Source organism: Thunnus maccoyii, chromosome 6, assembly GCF_910596095.1.
Source record: "Thunnus maccoyii chromosome 6, fThuMac1.1, whole genome shotgun sequence".
In the NCBI taxonomy this organism is placed as follows: Eukaryota; Metazoa; Chordata; class Actinopteri; order Scombriformes; family Scombridae; genus Thunnus; species Thunnus maccoyii.
In genome coordinates this window covers 25,142,170-25,163,697 of record NC_056538.1, presented here as the reverse complement: position 1 = coordinate 25,163,697, position 21,528 = coordinate 25,142,170, and the positions used below count along the sequence as shown (strand labels likewise).

The 21,528-nt window shown below is 38.1% G+C and overlaps 2 protein-coding genes across 12 annotated transcripts in view; both read left to right on the top strand.

Moving 5' to 3' along the window:
• Positions 1-102: 102 nt before the first annotated feature.
• On the top strand, positions 103-7,103 carry LOC121898988 (protein sel-1 homolog 3). The gene is made up of 23 exons (XM_042414531.1): positions 103-108; positions 208-682; positions 933-1,059; positions 1,167-1,288; positions 1,389-1,504; positions 1,598-1,659; positions 1,758-1,890; positions 1,978-2,113; positions 2,222-2,359; positions 3,091-3,296; positions 3,390-3,569; positions 4,212-4,331; positions 4,482-4,622; positions 4,728-4,790; positions 4,879-5,052; positions 5,160-5,287; positions 5,374-5,457; positions 5,548-5,638; positions 5,765-5,852; positions 5,933-6,042; positions 6,156-6,283; positions 6,389-6,491; positions 6,715-7,103. Exons 1-23 carry the CDS (start codon positions 103-105, stop codon positions 6,802-6,804), a joined length of 3,021 nt encoding a protein of 1,006 aa, XP_042270465.1. The 3' UTR covers positions 6,805-7,103.
• A 1,729-nt stretch (positions 7,104-8,832) lies between these two features.
• The window catches only part of robo2 (roundabout, axon guidance receptor, homolog 2 (Drosophila)), a 343,264-nt gene continuing 330,568 nt past the window's right edge, over positions 8,833-21,528 (top strand). For 8 of the 11 annotated variants that reach the window (XM_042413867.1, XM_042413866.1, XM_042413859.1 and 5 more), the window contains exons 1-4: positions 8,849-8,915; positions 10,288-10,365; positions 12,241-12,390; positions 17,020-17,151. In XM_042413867.1, the coding sequence (XP_042269801.1) occupies positions 17,034-17,151 (118 nt within the window). In that variant the 5' untranslated portion in view covers positions 8,849-8,915; positions 10,288-10,365; positions 12,241-12,390; positions 17,020-17,033. Of the gene's footprint in view, positions 8,916-9,715; positions 9,799-10,287; positions 10,366-12,240; positions 12,391-17,019; positions 17,152-21,528 lie in introns of those variants that run through there. The other 3 variants (XM_042413856.1, XM_042413857.1, XM_042413858.1) reach the window with 3 other exon arrangements.

Below are 21,528 nucleotides of genomic sequence, written 5' to 3'. Positions count from 1 at the left end.
GTTTCTTTGTAGCTTGGAAACATTTAATGGAAATATTAATGAAAACATTGGACCATGGATTTCCATACACTGTACAAATATATCTGTCAGTTTTGCCTCAGTATGCAGGTAGGAACAGATTTCCCCTTGTGATCTGTGATACACTGGTCTCTTGTGCTGTTGATAGATGTCAGTAGCAACTATCTGCATGTCTTCTGTCATCTTCAGGTTGTCTTGGGTTTAGACTCAGTGACACTCCTGAATCCTCCAGAGGAGCCTCTGCCAGACTATGATTTGGATATACTTTACTCTTGTGATCAATCTGCTACAGTACAGCTGAACTGTGTTGTGTGTTTTGACACTGGCATCACTTCCACTCTCCTGCTAAGACAGTGGAGCTGTGTCCCCGGTGACCCTAAAATAAGAACTCTGAAGCTGAACCTGCCTGATTGGTTGGTGTATCAAGCTGATGGGATTGTTCCAGACCCTCAGTGGGTGCTGAGCTGTATCCTTCGCGCATCAGTCCGATATAGTGAATTTGATGACACTGAGAGGTCTAGTGCAGCTCAGGATGTGGCAACTTTGCAGCCTAAGCCTCCTTTTAGTCGACCTGTCAAACAGCATCAACTGTGCTTTGCCTGGAGTACACTAATGCTGCAATTAACACAACAATTTTTGAAGAAACAATGCCCTTTGGAGCAAGGTAAGCAAAAGTACAGTAAGGTTAAATGTTTTTCTCTTAACATTTCTAAATCACTTAGAACAACCATGCATATAAAATATTTCAGGATGGGTCAACATTAAATAGTCATAATAGATATATAGTACCAGTCAAAAGTTTGGACACACTATTCAAGGGAATGGGAAGATGTGTCCAAACCTTTGACTGGTATGGGATGATATTCTTCACTTGTAGTCCTGCAAACCCCAACTAAAATCTCTGTGTCATTCAGAGACAGTGCATCTGCTGTCTTCAGTATATGCTTCAACTGGAGAAAACTTTGGTATCATAAAGACACTTCACTCCTACAACAGTGAGGTTCTGGAGTATCTGCGTTTGAAATCCATCTCTTTTCCATGGTAAGAGACAGATTGTAACTTATATAGCCTATAACTTAGCTTTAGGTTCTATTAATGCAATCACTATTTAGAGTCAGTTAACCAAGTGTGCATTATATCTTTGTCAGGTGTATGTTTTCCATCTGGATATTTGTGAACAGATACTGCCAGAATAACATGTGTGGAGTGTTTCATCATATAGACACACGCAATAACTACGCCACACCGACACTGTTCCTCACAAATTCAGGTATTAATAACAGTTTATTCTTCCTCCCATCCCTTTAAATATTCTTAGTATGTAACTGTACTGTACCATGATGTGGATTAACACTGGTCTCTCTGTACAGGCCAGATACATGTCCAAACTAGTGGAGAGTCTGAGGAATCGTCTGCATTTCTCTCTCCATTCAAGGTGCCTTTAAGTGAGTGGTGCCAGATCAGTGTTATGTTACAGGGTAGAACGGTGAGTTGTCTAATTATTGACAGAGGATATTATTACAGTACATAAATAATGGTAATACTGAACAATAAAGTGGTCATCATCACTGTTTGTCAGGTAACTCTCTCCATGATCTGCATGGATAAGGAGCAGAGACTGGTTCATTCAATAGAAAACATGTAAGTTTAAAAAGTATATAAATCATATTACCGAAAGGAAAAAAAAGCACTTTGTGTCTTGCATATGTGTTGTAACATGTCAGCATTATGTCTTACAGGATTAGACAAACTGTCAGGTTGGATGACACAGAGGGATACTTTGTGATTGGAGGAGGGAAATACATAAGAGGTGTTGAAGGTTATTTTGGACCGTTGGTTTACCACCGCAACAGAATATCACCTCACAGCACGGTAATACATAATACTGCAGTTGCCCACAGTTATTGTTTGTGTTGGCTAATTACTTCCATTGGATCTGATCATTTCTCTCTTTGACAGACTGAAGTCGTTATTCCGGATGTCATTAAGATTGTGAACCTGACCGGATGGCTGCAGACTTGCCAAGAATTTAGTCTCCAGATGAACTTGAAAATTAGTGGCTATTCTCTGAAGGCCAAACAGAGCACAGAGTCTGGTAGTAGGCTTATTATTCCACTAGGTGGTGCTAACATAATCTGAAATATTCTCAAGAGTCTATTGCAGACCTACACTATGAATTTGCAATGTTAATGTTGTGTTTCAGATAGCTGTTTTGATGCTTTCCATAAGTGGATGGTAAAGGATAGACTACCATCAAAGTCACAATGTGAAGTTTGGGAGGCAACTGTCCCTCACAGAAGACATGCTGCAAAACTGGCAAAGTTATTGGCTTTCAAACACAGTAAGAGATAATTTGCCTTAAATTTATTTGAATTGCTCTGGTACATAATTTCATGAGGTGGGAAGTAATATGTCTACTTAAGTACTGGACTTGTGTACAATGTTGAGACACTGCTTCTTTGTACAAAAGTATGGTGTGTTGTGAGATTTTACAATATTAAAACTTCTACTCTTCTACATTTATCTGATGGCTACACTAAGTTGCTTTTCAGATTAAACATTTATATTAAAAACCTGAGATAAGTACACCATCTACAACACTGAAATACAGATTACAAGTCATCATATAGAAGATTTAACACCCTAAGGAGATTATTCTTCACAATGAGTGTGTTTACTTTAAAAATTAAGTATATTTGACTGTCAATATTTGTTTACTTAAGTATGTTTTTAAATTCAGGACTTAAATTTGTAGAGGAGAATTCTTTCATTGTGGTATAGTACATTAACTTAACCCTTTATAATCCAGTTTCCCCAAATAATTCATAATTCAATTCAAAATAATATTCAGTATCACCTCTTCACTGAAGCTGTTCTGTGCATCATTTTATATACATTTGCCTCAAATTCAGCCTGACATATTTGGTATCTTTGGAAAATTTGGGAACTCTACTTTATTGTGGGTTTGTAATGACTGACTCACTGGCAATCTGCTGCTTGTTAAATGGATAAGTAATACTTTTTCTGTCACTGATGATAACAGTTAAAATCAGTTCAATTCCTGACTTGCAGGAGGAAAAAGGGTCAGCCTGCCAGCTGTAGGCAGAGCACTGTACTCCTTATCGCTTCATAAATTGGGTAGAGCAAGCAGTACCGAAGTGATCAGCAGAATATTTCCACTGCTGCTCCAAGCTGGCTGCTTAGCTGACAACCGAGCTCTGCACATGTCGTCGGTCCTCTACAGCACTGAAATGGGAGTCAGGAAACAGCCCAATAAGGTGTGTGCTACTGGATTAGCCACAGTTAAAAGTATGCCTATGATGAACATGTCCACTATTTTATATACTCTCATGCTCCTGTGTTTGGTGCAGGCTTGGCTTCTGGCCCTGCTGGCAGCCCAGAAGGATGATCGATTGGCACTCTTGCACCTTGGGCACCTGCACTACCAGGGTCTCCATGGCATCCCTGCAGACCCAGATGTGGCCTATGCATATTATGCAAACATTGCTAAACAAACAACTTTAGACCGTGTCAATCCCTCACCACAGCAGGTAATACACACACTGGTAAACAGATGCTTTGGTGTGCGGATTTTGCATATCTTGTTTAGTCCTAATTGAAAGTACAACATGTGATACAAAAAGATTTGTTTTTTTACATTACTGAATTATAGGTGGTGGTATACACTCACATAGAGACTCTCAAATGACATTTTCTTTGAATAGCACATTTCTCCAACAGCATCATTTAAAGTATCCTACCAGATCTATTATCACTGGCAGTGTCAGACATATAGTAATTGTAAAGCAGAGGGTGGGAGGAAACGCTCACATCAAATCTACACATATTTTCCTTGTAATATGTAGCTGAGGGCTTATTACAGCATATGAGCTGTGATATGTGATGTGATGTAAACACAGTGCACTCAGACACATATTTTCTGCTCCCCTTATTGTGACTATAGTTTACAGATTCCCATCATCAATACATTTGTCTCTGCTGTCCATACAAAAAAAGATGACAGCATGATAACTTGGTAATATTACATTGTTCATAAGTCATATGCTTTTTATTTAAAGTGTAGAGCTGCATTTGTGGACTATTCGGAACTGCTTTAGGAAAGCAGGGAACAAAAGAAAATCAAAGTTTATTGGCATTCATGTTTGTTTTCTTTTTTTTCTTTCTTTCTTTAGACATTTGTTGAGGCTGTTTACTTAAACAATGAGGAGGTGCTGAACCTCCAGACCAATGAAGACCATCATATCTTCCAATGGTTGAGATTACAGGCACGCAGTGGTGCAGCTGAGGCTGAGGTACCCTGTTCAGTGGACCCAGATGCAGAACACACATTTTCCCACCATTTTCATTCTAAAACTATGAGTAAAGAAAATTTGAGAGACATTATCAAAGTGAGGACATTTTATCATTTTGTCTTTAGTAATAATTCAGCAACTGTCTTGCAGCAAGCGATTGCACAAATGCTGTTCTGGGGCCAGCAGGGAGTGTCTCCAAACATCCAGAAGGCTGTGAGACACTATGAAAGGGGAGCTGTCCAGTGGAAGGACCCAGAATCAATGTATAACTATGGAATAACCCTACTGCAGGTCAGATTTACATTTCCTGTACAGTTACATGCGATCAGCAGAAACAGTACCAACTCATGATTATTATTATTGTGTATTGTTTCATATTCATTTGCTTCTCTGTAGGGGCATGGGGTTGAAAAGGACATCCCAAAAGCTCTCACTTTCCTGAAGAAAGCAAAGGACCAGGTCACCACTTGTTTATGAGCTTTCTCTTCTGAAAATCCCATTCAGCATTTGCACATCTCAGTGTTTCTCACAATCTTATGTCCCACAGGGTTTTGTTCCTGCAATCAATGCCTTGGCCTGGTACTATGAACAGTTTGAGCAGGACTATGTGCAGGCAGTGCAGATGTGGGAGCAGGCTGATCTCCTGGAGAGCTCAGATGCTGCTCTGAACCTTGGTATCATGTACTCACAGGGCCTGTATCCGGGACAGGCTGCTGACCAGGTTAGCTCAACTACTGTAAAAATGCATTTTGTAGTTATATACTAGTATGCTTGCACAATAGCATTGAGTGCTTATATCAAGAGGTAAATAATTTGTTCTTCCAACAGTACATGGCCTATAAGTACTATCTGAAGTCTGCAGAGAGAGGGCACATCAGGGGAGCAATTCTAATCGCTGACATCTGGAACACTGGGATTCCCCGCCTCGTCAATAGGCGTCCATCCGATGCCATCTTGTTAGTTACTCACCCTTTTATGTATTTCACTTCACATTTCTTTGCATCTTTATGATATTCTGAGATCTCTTTTTAACTGACTGCAGGTGGGTCAAGTGGGCAGCTGAGCACAATGGATACTTGGGCAGCATCTTACGGAGAGCCTTGGATTCCTATCTGAAGAGTGACATGTAATTTTTGCCTCTATTCACACTTGACATGATCCTTGTCAGGCTACTTGATTGCATTTGCATCAAATTAACGATCCAGCTTTTCAACAGGTTCAGCTCACTGTTATATTACATGATGGCTGCTGAGTTGGGGTACGCAGCTGCACAATTCAATGTGGCATATCTATGTGAACAAAATACAGTGAGTTATTGAAATGTACTGTACATATGAAATTATTCTGTATTAACTGTAGTGTCATGGTAATGTTACTGTTTTATTAACTTTTCAGTCAATTTTTAAAATTATTTTAACTCTGTATGCTAAAAGGGAGGTTTTCTGGATCCTGCTTTTGCATCGCGCTGTATGTGGAGATATTACAACCTTACAATCCAAAGTCAACATCCTGACACTTATGGTAAATAACTATCCTTTGAAACTTAAAGATTTGGAGGCACAAATATAAGCATTTGATCTCTAATTCTGTTATTTCTTCAGCCTTGATCAGGATGGGTGACCTGTGGTATGAGGGGCAGATTGATGGGCAGAAAGACTTGTTTTCTGCAGCAGAGATGTACAAACTGGCAGCACAAAGGAATGAGCCGCAGGTCTCCTTATTTTAAATCGATTTCTTGCTGTGTGTATATTTTCCCAAGTCTGTATTTATTCATAATTGTGAGTGTGTGTACATGTCTGAGTAAGATGTACTGTTCTTTCAAAGGGATGGTACAACCTTGGCCTCCTTGCCGAAGAGGGTTACAGGCTACCGCTGTCAGTATTGATTGAACTCGGCCTTTCAGAGCTGTACCTGGCAGACAAAACTGTGCTTCTAAGTGCTTTGTACAAAAGGTATGTTCAGATTATATGTGCATGTACATCAGTTGTGAAAGTGCAGTATACTGTTTACAACATATAATTTCTAAGAAGCTTTTTTCCCTGTTTTCTTCCAAAAAGATGCAGAGACACAGAAGATACAGATTCCTACTTGCCTTGCAGCCTTGCCCTCTTTAATGTATACATACAATCATTCCAAAAGGACTACAGTGCTGCTATTAAGGTTGGTGATCTGTGCAAATATCTGCCTACATACATATAGTTACTACTTTAGCTATTTGCTGTTGCTGGCAATGTAAAAATTTTAAAAAAAAAAGGAATAGAGTTTAGCAACAGGTCAGTAGGCATATACTGAAATTCAGGATTCCTGCAATGACTCCATCAATTAAGAAACCTTCTTTTATTGTAACATCTTGAAGACATTTTCCTCGTGTCATTTTCCACAGTATTCGACCGCCATTGCCGTAATTGCAGCTCCAGCGATATTCTTATTCATCCTTGGTGTGCTCAGGAGACGTGTCTTGTCTCTCAACTAGAACCAAAATTCCTATCAGGATTGTCAGAGCAACAGACTGAAGAACTCAGCAGCAAAGTCAACCTCCACCACAACAACACAGCAATATTTTGTGTCAGTTTACATGTGTGAATGTTTACTTTGGGATCAATATAAAGAACAACTTTAATTGTTATGAGAATGCTTGTTTTGTACATATCTGAAATGTTTTTGGTTTGTATGTTCCTCCTGTCAAAAGAATTGACTTCTCATGAAAGCATTAACTTGATCGAACCATAAAGAGCCTGAATAAAAAATCTGTTTTGAGATACTGTTGGTGGATCAAAGATGTTGTTCTTGGATGTCCTTCTGTATCTCAGTTTAATGATTCTTTCACCCTGTGGCAGTCTGTAAGATAAACTACAGGATTTCAGGTAATGAATTCCCTGGTGTAGCCTCAGGACCACCACCAGCATCACTGCTTACTGAACAAGTATCTAACAGGTCATATGGACCATGCCTTTCTTATGCAATAGATAGGCTGTATTAAACTTGAAAAGCATTGCTTGGCATTACCTAAAGTTTAATGTACTGTTTTCAGTGTGGACTCTCTCTTAATCCACTCATCAGAATTTAATCCTGCAATGTTTAAAAGGATACCTTTCTTACCATTATGTTTTTAAAATCAGATCTTATATTGTTTACATGTAACATAGTAGTGCTCATCAAGTATGGAAAACAACTCTCCTAGATAATTTCTAGCAGCTGATATTCAACTAACCAAAATCAAGCAAGCAATTTCAGACACTTCCTGGGATACACAATCCTTTCAACACTCTACATCTTATTAACTCTGGAAGACAAGTTTAATTGCTTTGCTTCTGTTTGTAGGATTGATTTAGAATATTTCTTTCGAGTAGGTGATGAAGCAGGATGGCATAAAACTCTAAAATTCTTACTTTTCATGGATATCATGTAACTGCGATGCAAATTATTTGAATTTAAAAGAATGTACATGGCAGATGGATGCACATTGTGGGCCTAACACTTCCACAAACACTTAACTTCACAATTGTGACCATAGACTCTCTTTAGTCTTGACAATCATTTTCCAGTTAATACGCTCCACCTGGTATCGTGTGACCAGGACTGTACCTACAGGACATTGAGGTCATGTCCAAAGTATTTTTTCTATAAGTACACATGGTGGGTATTTTTTGGGTGATTCTCATATAGTATAGTATTAGGGCCACTGTCAGGAAAAACTAAATGTGAAATTTTGAGAACTAAGCAAAGTAATAGTAAAACACTATATATGTGTTTAGACTATACACTAACATGTTGACATGCCCATAAACTGTGTCATCTGGTTCTACCCAGTCCAATCCATACAACAATATTTTGTTTTTAAAACATAGCAACCTTTTCTTTACTGTGACTTTATTCTGTTAATATTATGACTTCATTCTTGAAATATTATGACTTTTTTCTCAATAGTACAACTTGCTCTTATAAGACTGGGACTTTTTCTTTAAATATTATGTGATCCTAATAGTCTGTCAAAGTTTCCAGTAATTTTAGACCAAATGTATTTAAATTTGAATACAGAAGGGTACTTTTGGGCCAAAAAAATTAAAAAGAATGAATTTAGGATTTAGTATTTCCCCAAAGTAATTTTATATCCGGTTGTATGGGAAGGGATTTATGCATACTTATGTTGGGAAATAAAATTTACTGAAACAGTATTTAAACAGCTCACTCAATATGTAAATACATCAATAAATCTAAATAATTTTAAGAATTCAGTGACTTCCTTGTTAGGTGATGCACTTTTTTTCCCAGGATGGTGAAGTCATGACCCGCCCTACTCTGCCTCTGATTGGCTAGTACTCGTTACCTTCGTTGGCTGGGTTGGTTAGGTTTAGGCATGAGGAGTGAGATTGGCCAGGATTAGAGTAAGACTATCAGGATACGCCAATCAGAGGCAGAGAAGGGCGGGTCATGACTTCGCCATCCTGGAAAAAAAATATGGATTTCTTGGTTATGGCACTGCGCATGACGTGTTGTGACCAATTAACAGAGCGCGAGGCTTTTCCAACAATTAGCTCAGTGAAGCCCAAATTACGCTTCTGCCAGCTAGAAAAAAGTTGGAAAGTAGGTGAGATACTGTTTTATTGATACTGTGAAAGAAAATAAAACTAATGTAATGTAACTTACTTTGGCACCTAAACTAAATTAACTAATTAGCTAACAGCTTACTTTAGTTAGGCTATTTCAGTGGAAACACTAGCTGATTTCCATTGGACCAACAGTTTTAGCTAAACTTGAAACATACTAGTGTCAGTGTCAGTATTGTGAAGTCACCCAGCTTTATGGGTTCAATTTCACTATTGACTTGAATGTTTTATATGAGTGGAGTGGCAGCATTTGCGCAGAAAAGGGGAAAAGCACAGGCGAATACAATTAGTGATATGACTGAAAGCAGGTGTGTTAGACGTTTGGGGTGTTGAAGCTGATTTTTTCATGTCATCTACATACTGTATACTACATCTAATATCTACATTATTATTATTATTATTATTATTATTAATTGTTACTCAGTCTTCTTAATCTTTTCGGCACTCTGAAGCTGATTTTCCTAAAGATGTTATCTGCATTTGGCTTTGTTCATTGTTCTCTCTCTTTTCCCCAGTCGTCTAGTTTTAGTGAAAGAAACATACTCCTCCAATATAAAACTTAAACTTAAAAAGTAGGAATGGTGTTACATGGATAATGAGCTAACCCAAGTTTCCAATGGAGTTTCAGATTGCAGTCAAATAATTCAATTTTCACTTCATCATACATCAGTCATTTCTCTGGTGTTTTCAGAATTTCACTCACCTTTCTGCATTTTTTAAAATCTTTATTTAATCAGGCAGTCTCATTGATATTAAGATCTCTTTCCCTAGAAAGACCTGTGAACAAGAAACATTCATTCACACAATCAGCAGACGGAAACAACACAACTACACAATAAACAAGGGATTAGAAGTGACAGGTCAGTTACCCTTAAACAGAGCTATGTGGGTTTTCTATGGATACAAAACAAGCACGTACAAAGCCACATTTTTCTTGGGGAATCACATAATGTACAATTCAGATTCAGCCTTTTAAAACAAAACAGAAAGATGAGCTATGATGCCAGGAATCCTTGCAAAGTACAGTACCTTGCCAGAGAAAGCCAAGACTTGGGTATTTTAACATTTTTCCTGTTCCATACACACAGTACTATTATATTGTGCATTATAATCTGACACAACAAGAAATGAGCAATAAATGACCTGCTTATGAGCACACTGATTCTTGGTAAAATGTACTATTCACAAAACCATGAGAGTGGTGTTTAGAGAGGTGATATTTTGGGCTGTTTTGTATCACTCAGCATTATTATTTTGCATATGCTGAATTTAGGCTTGATTGTACATTGACTATACTTAAAACTGGGGTTGAAATATTGCTACACAGAGTCGGTGTTTTCTATTTTCAGGGAAGTATCTGTGAATTAAAAGACGACGATGGCATATGACTAATGTACCTTCTGAGCAGCAGGGTGTGCAGTCAGCAGGTAGGCTGTCCTTCAGCTGTAGATCTGGGTTCAAGTCCCTGCGTCAGCTATTGTTTTTATGAAAGTTGCTGAATCCCTATGACCTCAAGTTTTTCTGTTCTCCAACTGACTTGTGCTCTGTTCTGACCTTCGTGTGGTCAACAGGGGTGTAGACATTACAGGGGGTTGCCAAAATAATGTAAACACCTCAAGGATAAGCACTTAAACTCTAAAGTGATTAAAGTACATCACAAACACTGTTAAAATGGTACTGCAGGTAAAATTTGGCTGTCTACCATTTCAAAGCCTTTATTAGTTAAAAAGTACAGAATTCAGCACAGAACCAGTTTGACACAACTGACAGAGCTCAAATAGGTCAAATCTGTGCCTAAACTGCAAAAGCATTGGTTTAAAATCATTACAACCAATGTAAACAATGCACACTTGACACCTCTCCATGCTAAACACAGTCAACCTTTTTATTGAGTTACTGCTCAAGAGTAGTTGAGAGTTAATGCCTTGCTTAAAGTAATCTCGGAAATTTTCATTTAAATAAATGTCTGTTAAGTCAAGTTCTATCTCTGAATGAGGTAACACAATAGTGATTGAGCCTATGGCCCACTGATGAAAGCCCTTGCATTTTCAGTATTATGAGTATTGCAAATTAGGTGTCGTTGCCGAAATTCCGGGGGAAAATCTCGAGCGGTGCACAATTAGTGACACATTTTCCATCACCCAGCTGTGGTTGCTCTGCCAGAGCGGCTATGCGGACCTAACACAACAGACTTGCTCTTCAACTCACCTGTGTGGCTCCACTGTTTGTATCTCTGGGAGGTGAGGTCCAAAAACACACCTGCAATTACCTCTTATCACCATAGGTGCCGCCAAAGAGAATGAAACAGAGATCTTTGAGATTGGTACTTTAAGGGCACATAGACAGAAGTTTCTCAGGGTGGGAAATGCTTCACAATTTAACTTTGCTGAGAATAGTTATTGGCATATTGTTAAGTATTTTGAAAAGCAATTGTTTGTATAGCCTGACAAATACTGGACTTTTAGGCTGATATGAATATATCAGTTTAAAAAAATGAGTACAACACATCAGTAGATGTAGATTTTTTTTTTTATATTTAATTGTAATTCTAATAATGTTTTTAAAACAAACACATGATATAAACAAACATTTTTTGTTGTTGTTGAAAAATGAATTTGTCAGTGCTGTCTGATAGAGAAACTATAACATATCAAACAGACCTTTGGCATTTCTGTATCATCATCTCTTACTTATCTCTCACTTATCTGCAGACACATGACTTGATTAATCTGTGATATGCCAATATTGCCTGATATATTGTCCCAATTGATTATTTGTTCTCTCACATTATCATCACCGTTTTGGTTTTATTGTTTTTAAATCATGTTAACACAGTGGCATGTGACATCTGTCCACCTCTCATCTAGTGAGTACCCTGTTGTCCCCATTTCCCATTTTCCTGCATCTTATTGTGAATTTCAAATGTCCTGTATTACTGTGCACTGAGAGGCTAAAGGGTCCAACATCTCAATGAGTGCTTCATGAGATGCTGCATAGATTGTGATTTGAGTGCACAGCAGCCAGGCTTGTGATTTGGAGCTCAAAAGCTGAAATGCGAACAAATGAATAGAAAAGGAAACAGCAGCACAGAGGGAATGTAAAAATCAAATTAGTTTAACTCTGTGATTTTTACTCTGTGTACATTGGCTTACCAACAATGCAGCCCCTGACAATCTACATTATCAAAGCAATCTGTCTCTCTTTTCCTTTTCTTCTCATTCCCATCCATCGGTTTTCCTCTCCTTTTCTTTTTTTTCTTTTCTCTCGCTTTTTCCCTCCCTCTGTCTTTGCATATGGGGTAGTTGGCTGGTGAAAGGGAAGAGAGCTCTGCCACAGTGCCAGTTGTGAGAGTACAGCAGAAGCAAAGAGAAGAAACTGACTCAGGCAGCGGTGGGAGCTGCACTTGTTCGTGGGATATTCAGCAGGAACACAGCGTGGATGTGCAGATGCAGGTACTGTGTGTGTGTTTTGGGGGCTGGGTTGTTATGTAGTCATCTGTAGGACTGAAATATAAGTTCTCTTTATGGTATGTAATAAGAAAAATTTATAGCATTTCACTGCAGTACTGAAGACTTGCAGTATATCTTAAACTATCCTTTTTTTCTACTATTTAGACTCAATATTTTTACAACATATTTCAAAAGATAGTTAAAGGAATGCACTGTTTGTTTAAAATCATACTGTTATGTTTAGATTTAATCAATACATGTGTACAGCACTTAAAGTTCAGAGCAGTTTTAAATTCACATAATACTTAATTCAATACATTTTACACATTTCCTCCTGTACAACTTTTCAGGCTCAGTTTTCTTGCTTTAATCCCTGTATGAATGACATGAAGAAATGTTTTTCTTCTGAATGTTAATTTTGTTTGCTGCACGGCTGACTGGGTTTCAGTTCTGGCTAACATTCTGCCCTGACTCTGTAGCTCATAAATTGCTAGCAGTAGAAGATCTCTGGGGTAAAACCATATATGTTTGCCCTTCGGGCTTAAATCTCAAGCAACGCACTTTCTGTAAATGTCTTAAATTTTTTAAATGTTAGTAGGGAATAGATATGCAGTAAGTGACTTGAGAAAGATTATGTAAAAGGTATGACCTCAAACATGAATTTTCTTGATGGTTGTACAGTGTCACCAGAAGTGTAGCAAAATCATCACAATTCTATGTATTGACGATATATTAAACAAACAAAACAAACTATTGACAGCAGAACATTTCTTTTTATTCCACTTAAGACATTCTCATTCTCATTAAGCATTCAATACTTAGTAATATTGTTTTTGGAGCAAAATGTCAAGAGCAGACTCTTAAATTAAGAAATAAACTGTCAGACAGTCTGAGCTATCCCACATGAAGTTTGTCCTTGTTGTCATGGGTCTTTGCACTTAGTTGTGAAATTTGTCCACTGGCTGTTTTTGGTACATTGGCACTAACTGTAAACCACTCAGGCAATCACAGCTGCAGTAGCTGAAAATGTGCTGCATATTGTATCTGAATGCAGGTTGTTTGTGGGATGAATTATCTTGGAGTGAGAGAGATCACTGAAACCTCTGCTTTGGGAACCAGATATGATATTTAGTTCATGTTGTGAACCATTTTTCAGCCAAACAAAGCATATGCTATATTTCATTACACTCATAATGTCTTTTGAAAAAAAACTTTATTGACATTAGAGGTGCTGACTTCGTTGTAGTGCCCGGTAGAGCCCCAAATAGCCTCCCAGGTCACTGTTGTGATGAATTAAGCATACCTTCAATTTACATTCATGAAGTTGTCATTTTGGGTTTGGGACGTATTTGTATATGTCCATTAATTGCAGTGCAGAAGTATTGATGATGTGTTTGAAGAAATTTAGAAATAGCATCACTATTAGTTTACATAGTTTGTCAACAAGAGGGCATTGACAAGTTTTCTTTTTAACTGTAAAATGTCTGAGTACACATCTTGATCACAGTCGTTTACTAACTAAATTAAGGGGATCCGTTTTCGAACAAACAAAAAAATTATAAAATCTTCAGGGGAAAAAAAAAGATTTCTCTTTTCTGTATTTGAATTAGCAGTCATGCTCCAAAGACAATTTAATTGACATAAGTTCTGTTTTGTACAAAACTGTAAAATGCAAAATACAATAAGTTCTCACAAACTGCAAATACAGTATATTGTGAAGATTAGTATGGTCTCTACTCTATAGTGTTAGAATATAGTGTGAATATTGGACAAAGCATTTGATTCAAGGTGGTGGTATGTTTTGAAAAGAACTAGATTGTGCGCCGTACCTGACTATGATGGAGGGCAAAAGTGTTTATAGCTGTTCGGAGCAAACACACTCGAAGGCAGGGTGAAAACCTTGGAGGAACCGTGAGAATCATCTAAATATGGAGATAATGGTGCACACTTTCAGACAGTCTCTCCTGGAAGGCATTCAAAGTGTTGCACTCGGCTGTACACGGTGTACATAAAAAGTTTCAGAAATTGTTTTGTAAAGAATAAAAAAGAGAGCTTCTCCACCCACTTGGCCAGTCACTGAACAATGAAGTGAGCTTGCTTGTCGCATTGTTGATTGCAGAAAATACAGAAATTGCCTGGCTTAGTTTGAGCTCCTCAACCTACTTTTCCCCCTGGTTTTCTGTCAAGCTTAGGTAAAGTGTAAGAAAGTACAACAACCAGATTCAATCACAATTTTTCAGGGACTTAGATGTTTAGAATGCAGTGTCTAATAATAATTGTACTCTATTGATCGTCTCGCAGGACACCTTTGGCTGCGCACTGCCCGCTGTCCCTGTGGTCCAGCTTGACGCCCACTGCTGCTGCTATTATTATTGGTCATTTTTGCCCACTGCTACCACTTTTACTATTAGTCATGTAACTACTTGTTTTAGTAAATTAAGTTATAGCCAATTAAATAGTTATACACCAGTATCTTAAGTCTTGGCGCTGTAAGGAGGATGATAAGTAAGACACAAATACTGCTTGTGAAAATAGACAGAATATATTTATTCCAAAAAAATACAACAAAATTTACTTTTCACATGATTCACTTAGATTGGCTAAATGAAAAAAAGACCCTCTAAAGTAAAACAAACAAACTTAAATTTGTCCCTTTTTTGTTCAGAGTTCTTATTCAAGTAGAATTCTGAGCAAGGCTGGCAAAAATAGTATGCTGCTACACCGTAGAGATGGCTTTCCTGGGTGGGATGTAATGGCTGGTGATCAAATGTAATGCCTGTTGTTTGCATAATGCTGTTTTGTATTTGGAAGCAGAGCAAATTGGTTTTATTTTCTTGTCCAATGATGAAGTGGTGCATCTCTTTCTTGGGTGTCAAGATGTGAATATAAATTACTGCGTAAAAAGTGTAGGCCAAATTGACTTCATTCTTCCTCTGGAAGCTTGTTGTAAAATGTCAGGGTGAATGATAGCACTTAGTAAACTTTGCCATGTAGTTTGCATTACTTATTAAAGTGACAAGATGGAGCTTTGTCTGCATTTAATGTCAATTGTTTTCTTACTGAAGACAGCAGTAGTGATATTATAGCCTGATGTTTTTAAAGGTACAGTATCTGTCCTGCTAGCATGTTTTGATGGACCATAATTTTATGCATGACTTCACTGAAAAAAGCTCTGTGTCATTATGTAAGACCCACCTGTAATTGTGGAGGATATATGTTTCATTCAAGAGGACTAAATGCTTACCCAAATACTTAGATCTGTGTTAAAGGGGACATATTATGTACATTATACATATACATACACATGCACAGACAGACAGACAGAGAGACACACAGACACACACACATATGTATGTGTATATATATATATATATATATATATATATATATACACAATGTTAAAAAATATTTATGGTGACCCCAAGAAGAGTAGCTACTGTTACAATACAGTATCTAATGGGGATCTAAATAAACAACTTCTCAAATACATCCATACATGTTCAAGCCGAAATCCCAAATATAACAGTGCGCAATGCAAAAAACACATGGAAAAACCTTAGCAACAACCTCAGCAACAAAGGCTATGCATGCGCAGTGAGCCAACTTCCGCTCTTCAGCAAGGTAGAAAAAAACATACATCTCACGTTTTTGAACTATAACCATGTTTAACATAGATATCTGACATCATAGCATTATAAAAATAACAGAAAATCACAAAAGCATGATATGTCCCCTTTAAACATTTTGTTACTGGGGCTAATCTAATTTCATGATTGTACTCTAAAGGATAGATTCACATTTTTCAAGTCTATCTTAATACATTATTCAGATGCCCATATGTACAGTACATTTGCAGGGTCATTAGTTGCTGTAATTGTTCCTCATGTCCATACCAGCCCCTAAGACATCCCTTCTTAAAGCAATTTCAGTGTAAAAATGACTTCTAAAATTCAGCTGAAGCTATAATGAGGCAGGCTTCAGCAGTCTTAATTAGTTGCATCCAGTCGGGAGCTTCCAAAGTTAAAGTCTGTTGAGTACAAAATTTCCTCATTCTAGCTCAAGCTAAACTGTAGATTTTGTCCCCTGTCATGTATGTACATTGAAATCAAATCTTTTAAGGCATGGTATAGCTGGTATGGACAGGAGGAACACATACAGCAAACAAAAACTCTTTCAATGTACATATAGGCATGTGAATATTATTTTAAGACATACTTGTCTGCACATTGTGTCTGTTTATTTGCTTGAATACCAATATTTTACTTAGACTGGTCATGAAGAAATACTACTTCAGTAAATGTACAGTAATGGAAATACAATAAATGTTCTTCTTGAAAGTGTGTTTACCATGTGTTATTATAATTTCATAAATTGTTGGTTTGTGAATGCTTTTTGTATTAATGGCTGTGATACTTTGGCCGGAGACTAATATTTAGTGCTGAACATTTGGTGAATTTAATGTCTGCCTGACAATTAATCTTCTCTCTGCCTGGCCTCATGAGCCCAGAAGTCTCATATTTTTTTTTCACATCATGTGTTTAATGAGCCTTTTCACCAACTATATCAAGAAATGTGTGAGTAAAATGGGAAAAAGCCTCTCACTATCTTAATAATCTTCATCTTTTCCCTCAGTAACCCATGGTGCCATGTCCACAAGGAGCAGGAGCAGCGTGTGTTGCAGGGCTCTCCCAGTGGGTGTACTGTCTCCCACCTTCCAGCTCCTTCTAATTCTCTGTGGTTGCTTACTGCATGCCCAGGGCCAGGGTAAGAATCTGATGTTTTCTATAGTTTTCTGTTTTTCTTCTTGACACAACTGAAAAACAGTAAGAGTACATAGGGCCATTTTCCCCACATAACTACACATAAAGTCCCATAAAGTCATTTTTTTGTTATCCTGAGTCACTATGGTGAAGCTAGAATAATGTGTCGGTGTACAGATTTTTAGTGAATGTTGGTCTTGGGACTGTAATTTAGGGTTACAGTCTGATTCAGTTCACAGTGAAAGTTTACAGTCAAATTCAGTGGAATTTGTTGATCAACGAAACACAAGTTTGTGTTTTTCTGTTCAAATGGTATGTAATGTTTGATAGACAGTCAGACAAACACACTAAATATTGTAGGACCATAGGGTACTTCATTGCTCCTGTGCTATAAACATCAAGAAAACAATTATGTTTATTATACCTTTTAGCCTATGCATTGTTTGTGAAACAGCAAAAATATAATACAGAATGAGACTTATAAGTGAATATTTAACAACCAGGACTGAGTCAAATAGTTAATAGATGTTTGTATCCAGGTGTATAATGTGTACAGTTACAGTATATGAGGTACATAGTAAGCTATCAGTTTGTAGACCAGATTTAATCCTCATATCCAAGGGAGACAAGGCCGCTATGCCCTCTGCTGTCAAAGCACTCCACTGGCTTCCATCCCTTCCTGTGACTGGTTTATTTATAGCATGGCAGGAATTGCTACACTAACAAGTGACAAGGGCTCAAAATACATGCACGCTTGCACACACACACACACACACACACACACACACACACAGAAACACACATGCAGCACAAAAGTGCCAACTTTCAGGGGTGGTAAGGGGCAGCAACAAGGTTAATGCACAAGAATTGGGAGTTGTGTATCCAGCCCTTATAAAATGAGCTCTGATTAATGGCCCTCAACTGTGGCATATGTCAGGGTGAATTGTGTGGGAGGACAGGAGAGGACAAGTGCCAGACCAGGAAGAGATTAGAAGCATCTTCAGAAACAAATATCAACATAACATTTACCTGACATTTGGAATAATGAGTTTACAGTTACCCTTTTCTGTTTTGAAAATTTTCAGCTACTTTTTCAAGGTACCACTCCCACTCTATTCTCAGTCAGCTTTCTTGGCATTAATACTGTTACTGATATTCTGTAGACTGAATATTTCGGTAGGGTAATTTTGATCAGCAAGCATTCAGCAGAAAAAATCAACTTCATATTTTCCAATTTTAGGAATTGCAAGTTGATCATTTCCAGTACTTAAATGGACAGGGAACTCTCTGGGATTAATCATACCATCAATAAGTTCAAATTGTGCAGTCCTTTGGCACACTTGTGTGTTTACTTTTATGTGTTTATACTAGTTCGTTTTGTTGATTCATTTATTAGTTGGTTGTGTTGCAACCAGTGATTAATCTGCCAGTTATTTTCATGATTAGTTATGAATTTGTCTTGAATCTTCCTGTAGCATCCCTGGGTATTTAAACTGACCTCAGTGACCTTGCAGAGAAGTGTACATAAATTCACTCTAACAAGAGACAGGTTCATTGCATAGTATAACTTATTAAAACTGAATAACTCAGCAAATGTGGTCAGGAGTTTGCTGTTAGTGTTAGAGGTTACACTGTACATACAGTATTACAAGAAGGAGTTATCAATATACAATGAAATGAAAGTTGCTTACACTTAAAATACCACTAGTTGCATTTACTGTCGAATTTAATGTCAAATTTAATCTAGTCATACGCTTAGAAGGTTCTTACTGCACTGTGGTTTGTGTAAAAGATAAAGATTTTCTTCGTGGCTGACATCTGGTTATTAGCTTTTCTGCTTCCCATGCTTCTGTGCCTTCTGCTGAGGATATGGCATTCTTGTCAAGGTGAACTACAGTATCTGCTGCAGAGACACAGGCAGGAGAGTTAGCTTTTCCCGTATGCTTGCAGTTTGCCATGCCAGATGCGAATAATGACAAGTCACATTCGTGGCAGAGATAAATAAGTTCATATAGTTGTTGTGTCAGTGTGAGCTTAGAAAGAAATGCATTATATCACATCACAATAATGTTTTCAAAATGTTATGTGAGGTTTTTATTTTGATATAAACTGCAAGAATAATGGTTGTTACAATCCAGTCAGGCTCTCAAATATTTACACTGTCCTCTTGTGGTCCTTAGTTGGCTGTTTTCCTAATTATACTGGCTTTGTTGCCCAGTATTCTGTTTAGGGATGGTCTTAAATTGGTATTGGTTCCTGATTGGTCAGAACCGTAATACTAACGAGAAATCAGTACTGCTATTTCTGTCAGAGACCCTTATGTGAAGGAATTGACCATTTATAGCAAATGTTTATACAGTTATATTTAGTGGAAAAGGCTCTGTTGTTTGAGGGTGCTCTCAAATAACCTGAGCAGCAACAACAATTCTGCTTACAGAGCGAATTCCTCCAATAAACTAAACAAATAAATAAAGTAAACCTTAGTTAAAATCAACAATATGAAATAACACATAGGGAGGAGGTTGGGGTGGACGCGGGAGCTGCAGGAGCAAACTGTGTTGGCAAGAGCATAATCGGCAGAATGAACTGAGATAGTGACAGGTTAAAATGTCTGCGGTGTACACCTGTGTAAATATGAGCTTGGAGCAAAAGTGCCCTTGAACGCTCGTAAACTCTTTTTTTGCTGTTCTCACTTGTTATTTTTCAAATAAAGCAAAAATTGAGTATTTATTTGACAATATAATCTAACAATTATATATTATTTCAGAGCTTAGCAAATGCCCCTAAAAATAGTATAGGGGACAAAAAATAGGCTACCCTCCGAATAAAAAAGGCACATGCAAGCCCTCCTCCCCCCTCCCTCTCTCCTCCTAGGTGTGTGGATAGAGGAGAAAGGGGAAAATGGTGGGAAGATGGGAGAAGGTCAGAGGCACACAGGAATGCAAGCAGCATCGCCAGCTTTGTGAATTTGTGGCCAGAATGGCATCAAAAAGGACCCATCTCACCATAGCGTTACAGAAGACATTTGAAAGGAGCAGCTCATTTGTTGGTGTCTCAGGTGTGGCGACCAGAGTGGTCAACCAGTTTCCCGGCATTTTCATCTTGCACTGTATGAACCACCGCTTGGGGTTGAGCGTAGGAGATGCTGTTGAGGAGGCTGCAGGTCTCAATCAATTTCTGTCTTTTTCTAAAAAAACTGTATAGCCTCTATTATGCTTCTGCTAAAAACTGAAGAGAGTTGGCTGCTTGTTGTGAGACACTTTCACTGCAGTGTCAAGACATAGGGCAAATTTTGAGCACAAGATGGGTAGCTTTTAGCTACAGAGCTGTAAAAGCTGTCTGTCAACAGTACCCTGCCCTATACAAGCACTTTTCAGAAGCGTCTGAACCAAAACATCAAACCGAAGCTCTACAGAAAGGGTCATGTTCTGTGGTTTATGTCATCGGCTCTGTAGTCCAGCCTTTGTGCTCAACCTAGGACTCAAGTTTGATGCCTTGGAAGAACTGTATGATTTCCCCCTCTCCCTGCAAGATAGAAGTATGACACTTCACAGGGAAGATGCGTCACTCAGTGGACAGAATCGAGTACTGAAAACCATGCCTGCCTCCTTGGGTCTGAAGACAAGTGGCACAGCAGGCAGCGGAGTTAAACATCTTCAAAGCAGTTGAACTAGAACAAACAAATGTGAGACATGACCGTGCAATTAACTAGGGGTTGTCTTCTAATATCCTGACTGGAAGTCTTGAGTGAAGAATTGGGTGTCTACCAGACAAAGCTGCATGACAGAGACATCAGCAGTTCCTCGCCAATATCAAAACCCTGCAGCCCTCCAGTTGGCCAGAGGAGTGTGGGGTGAGATATGCTGAAGCAGAAGTACTGGAGCTCTGCACTTTCTTCAAGCTTGAGAGTCAAGAGGCACAGAGAAGCATGAGGGCATACATTGGCACAGTGAAGGCCAGTGGTGAGAATAGCAGGCCTCCAAAGGAGTTAAAGCCTCTGCTACAAGCAGTCAACACACTTGTCGTCTCTACTGCAGAATGCGAATGTGGCTTCAGCTAAATGAATATTTTAAGAGGAATGAGGACTACCCTGAAACTCAAAAGCTTATCAGTTTTGATTTTCATTAAATGTTAGTCCTCCTGTGAAACATTTTTCCCCTAGATATTATGTAAAGTCTTGGCTTCAGAAAAACCACATCTTGGCTAGCAACCTCCAGGCAAGAGCACATGAAAACAAACAGCAAAAACACGACTATGAGCCAATATGGAGTCTCTTATGAGGAGCTAAATGATTGAAGTGATAGTGAAAATTGGAGTCAGACTCTAATATTGTGCTCATGTAATGGTTTTCACAGAGAACAGAAACTTGTTCTTTTTTCAT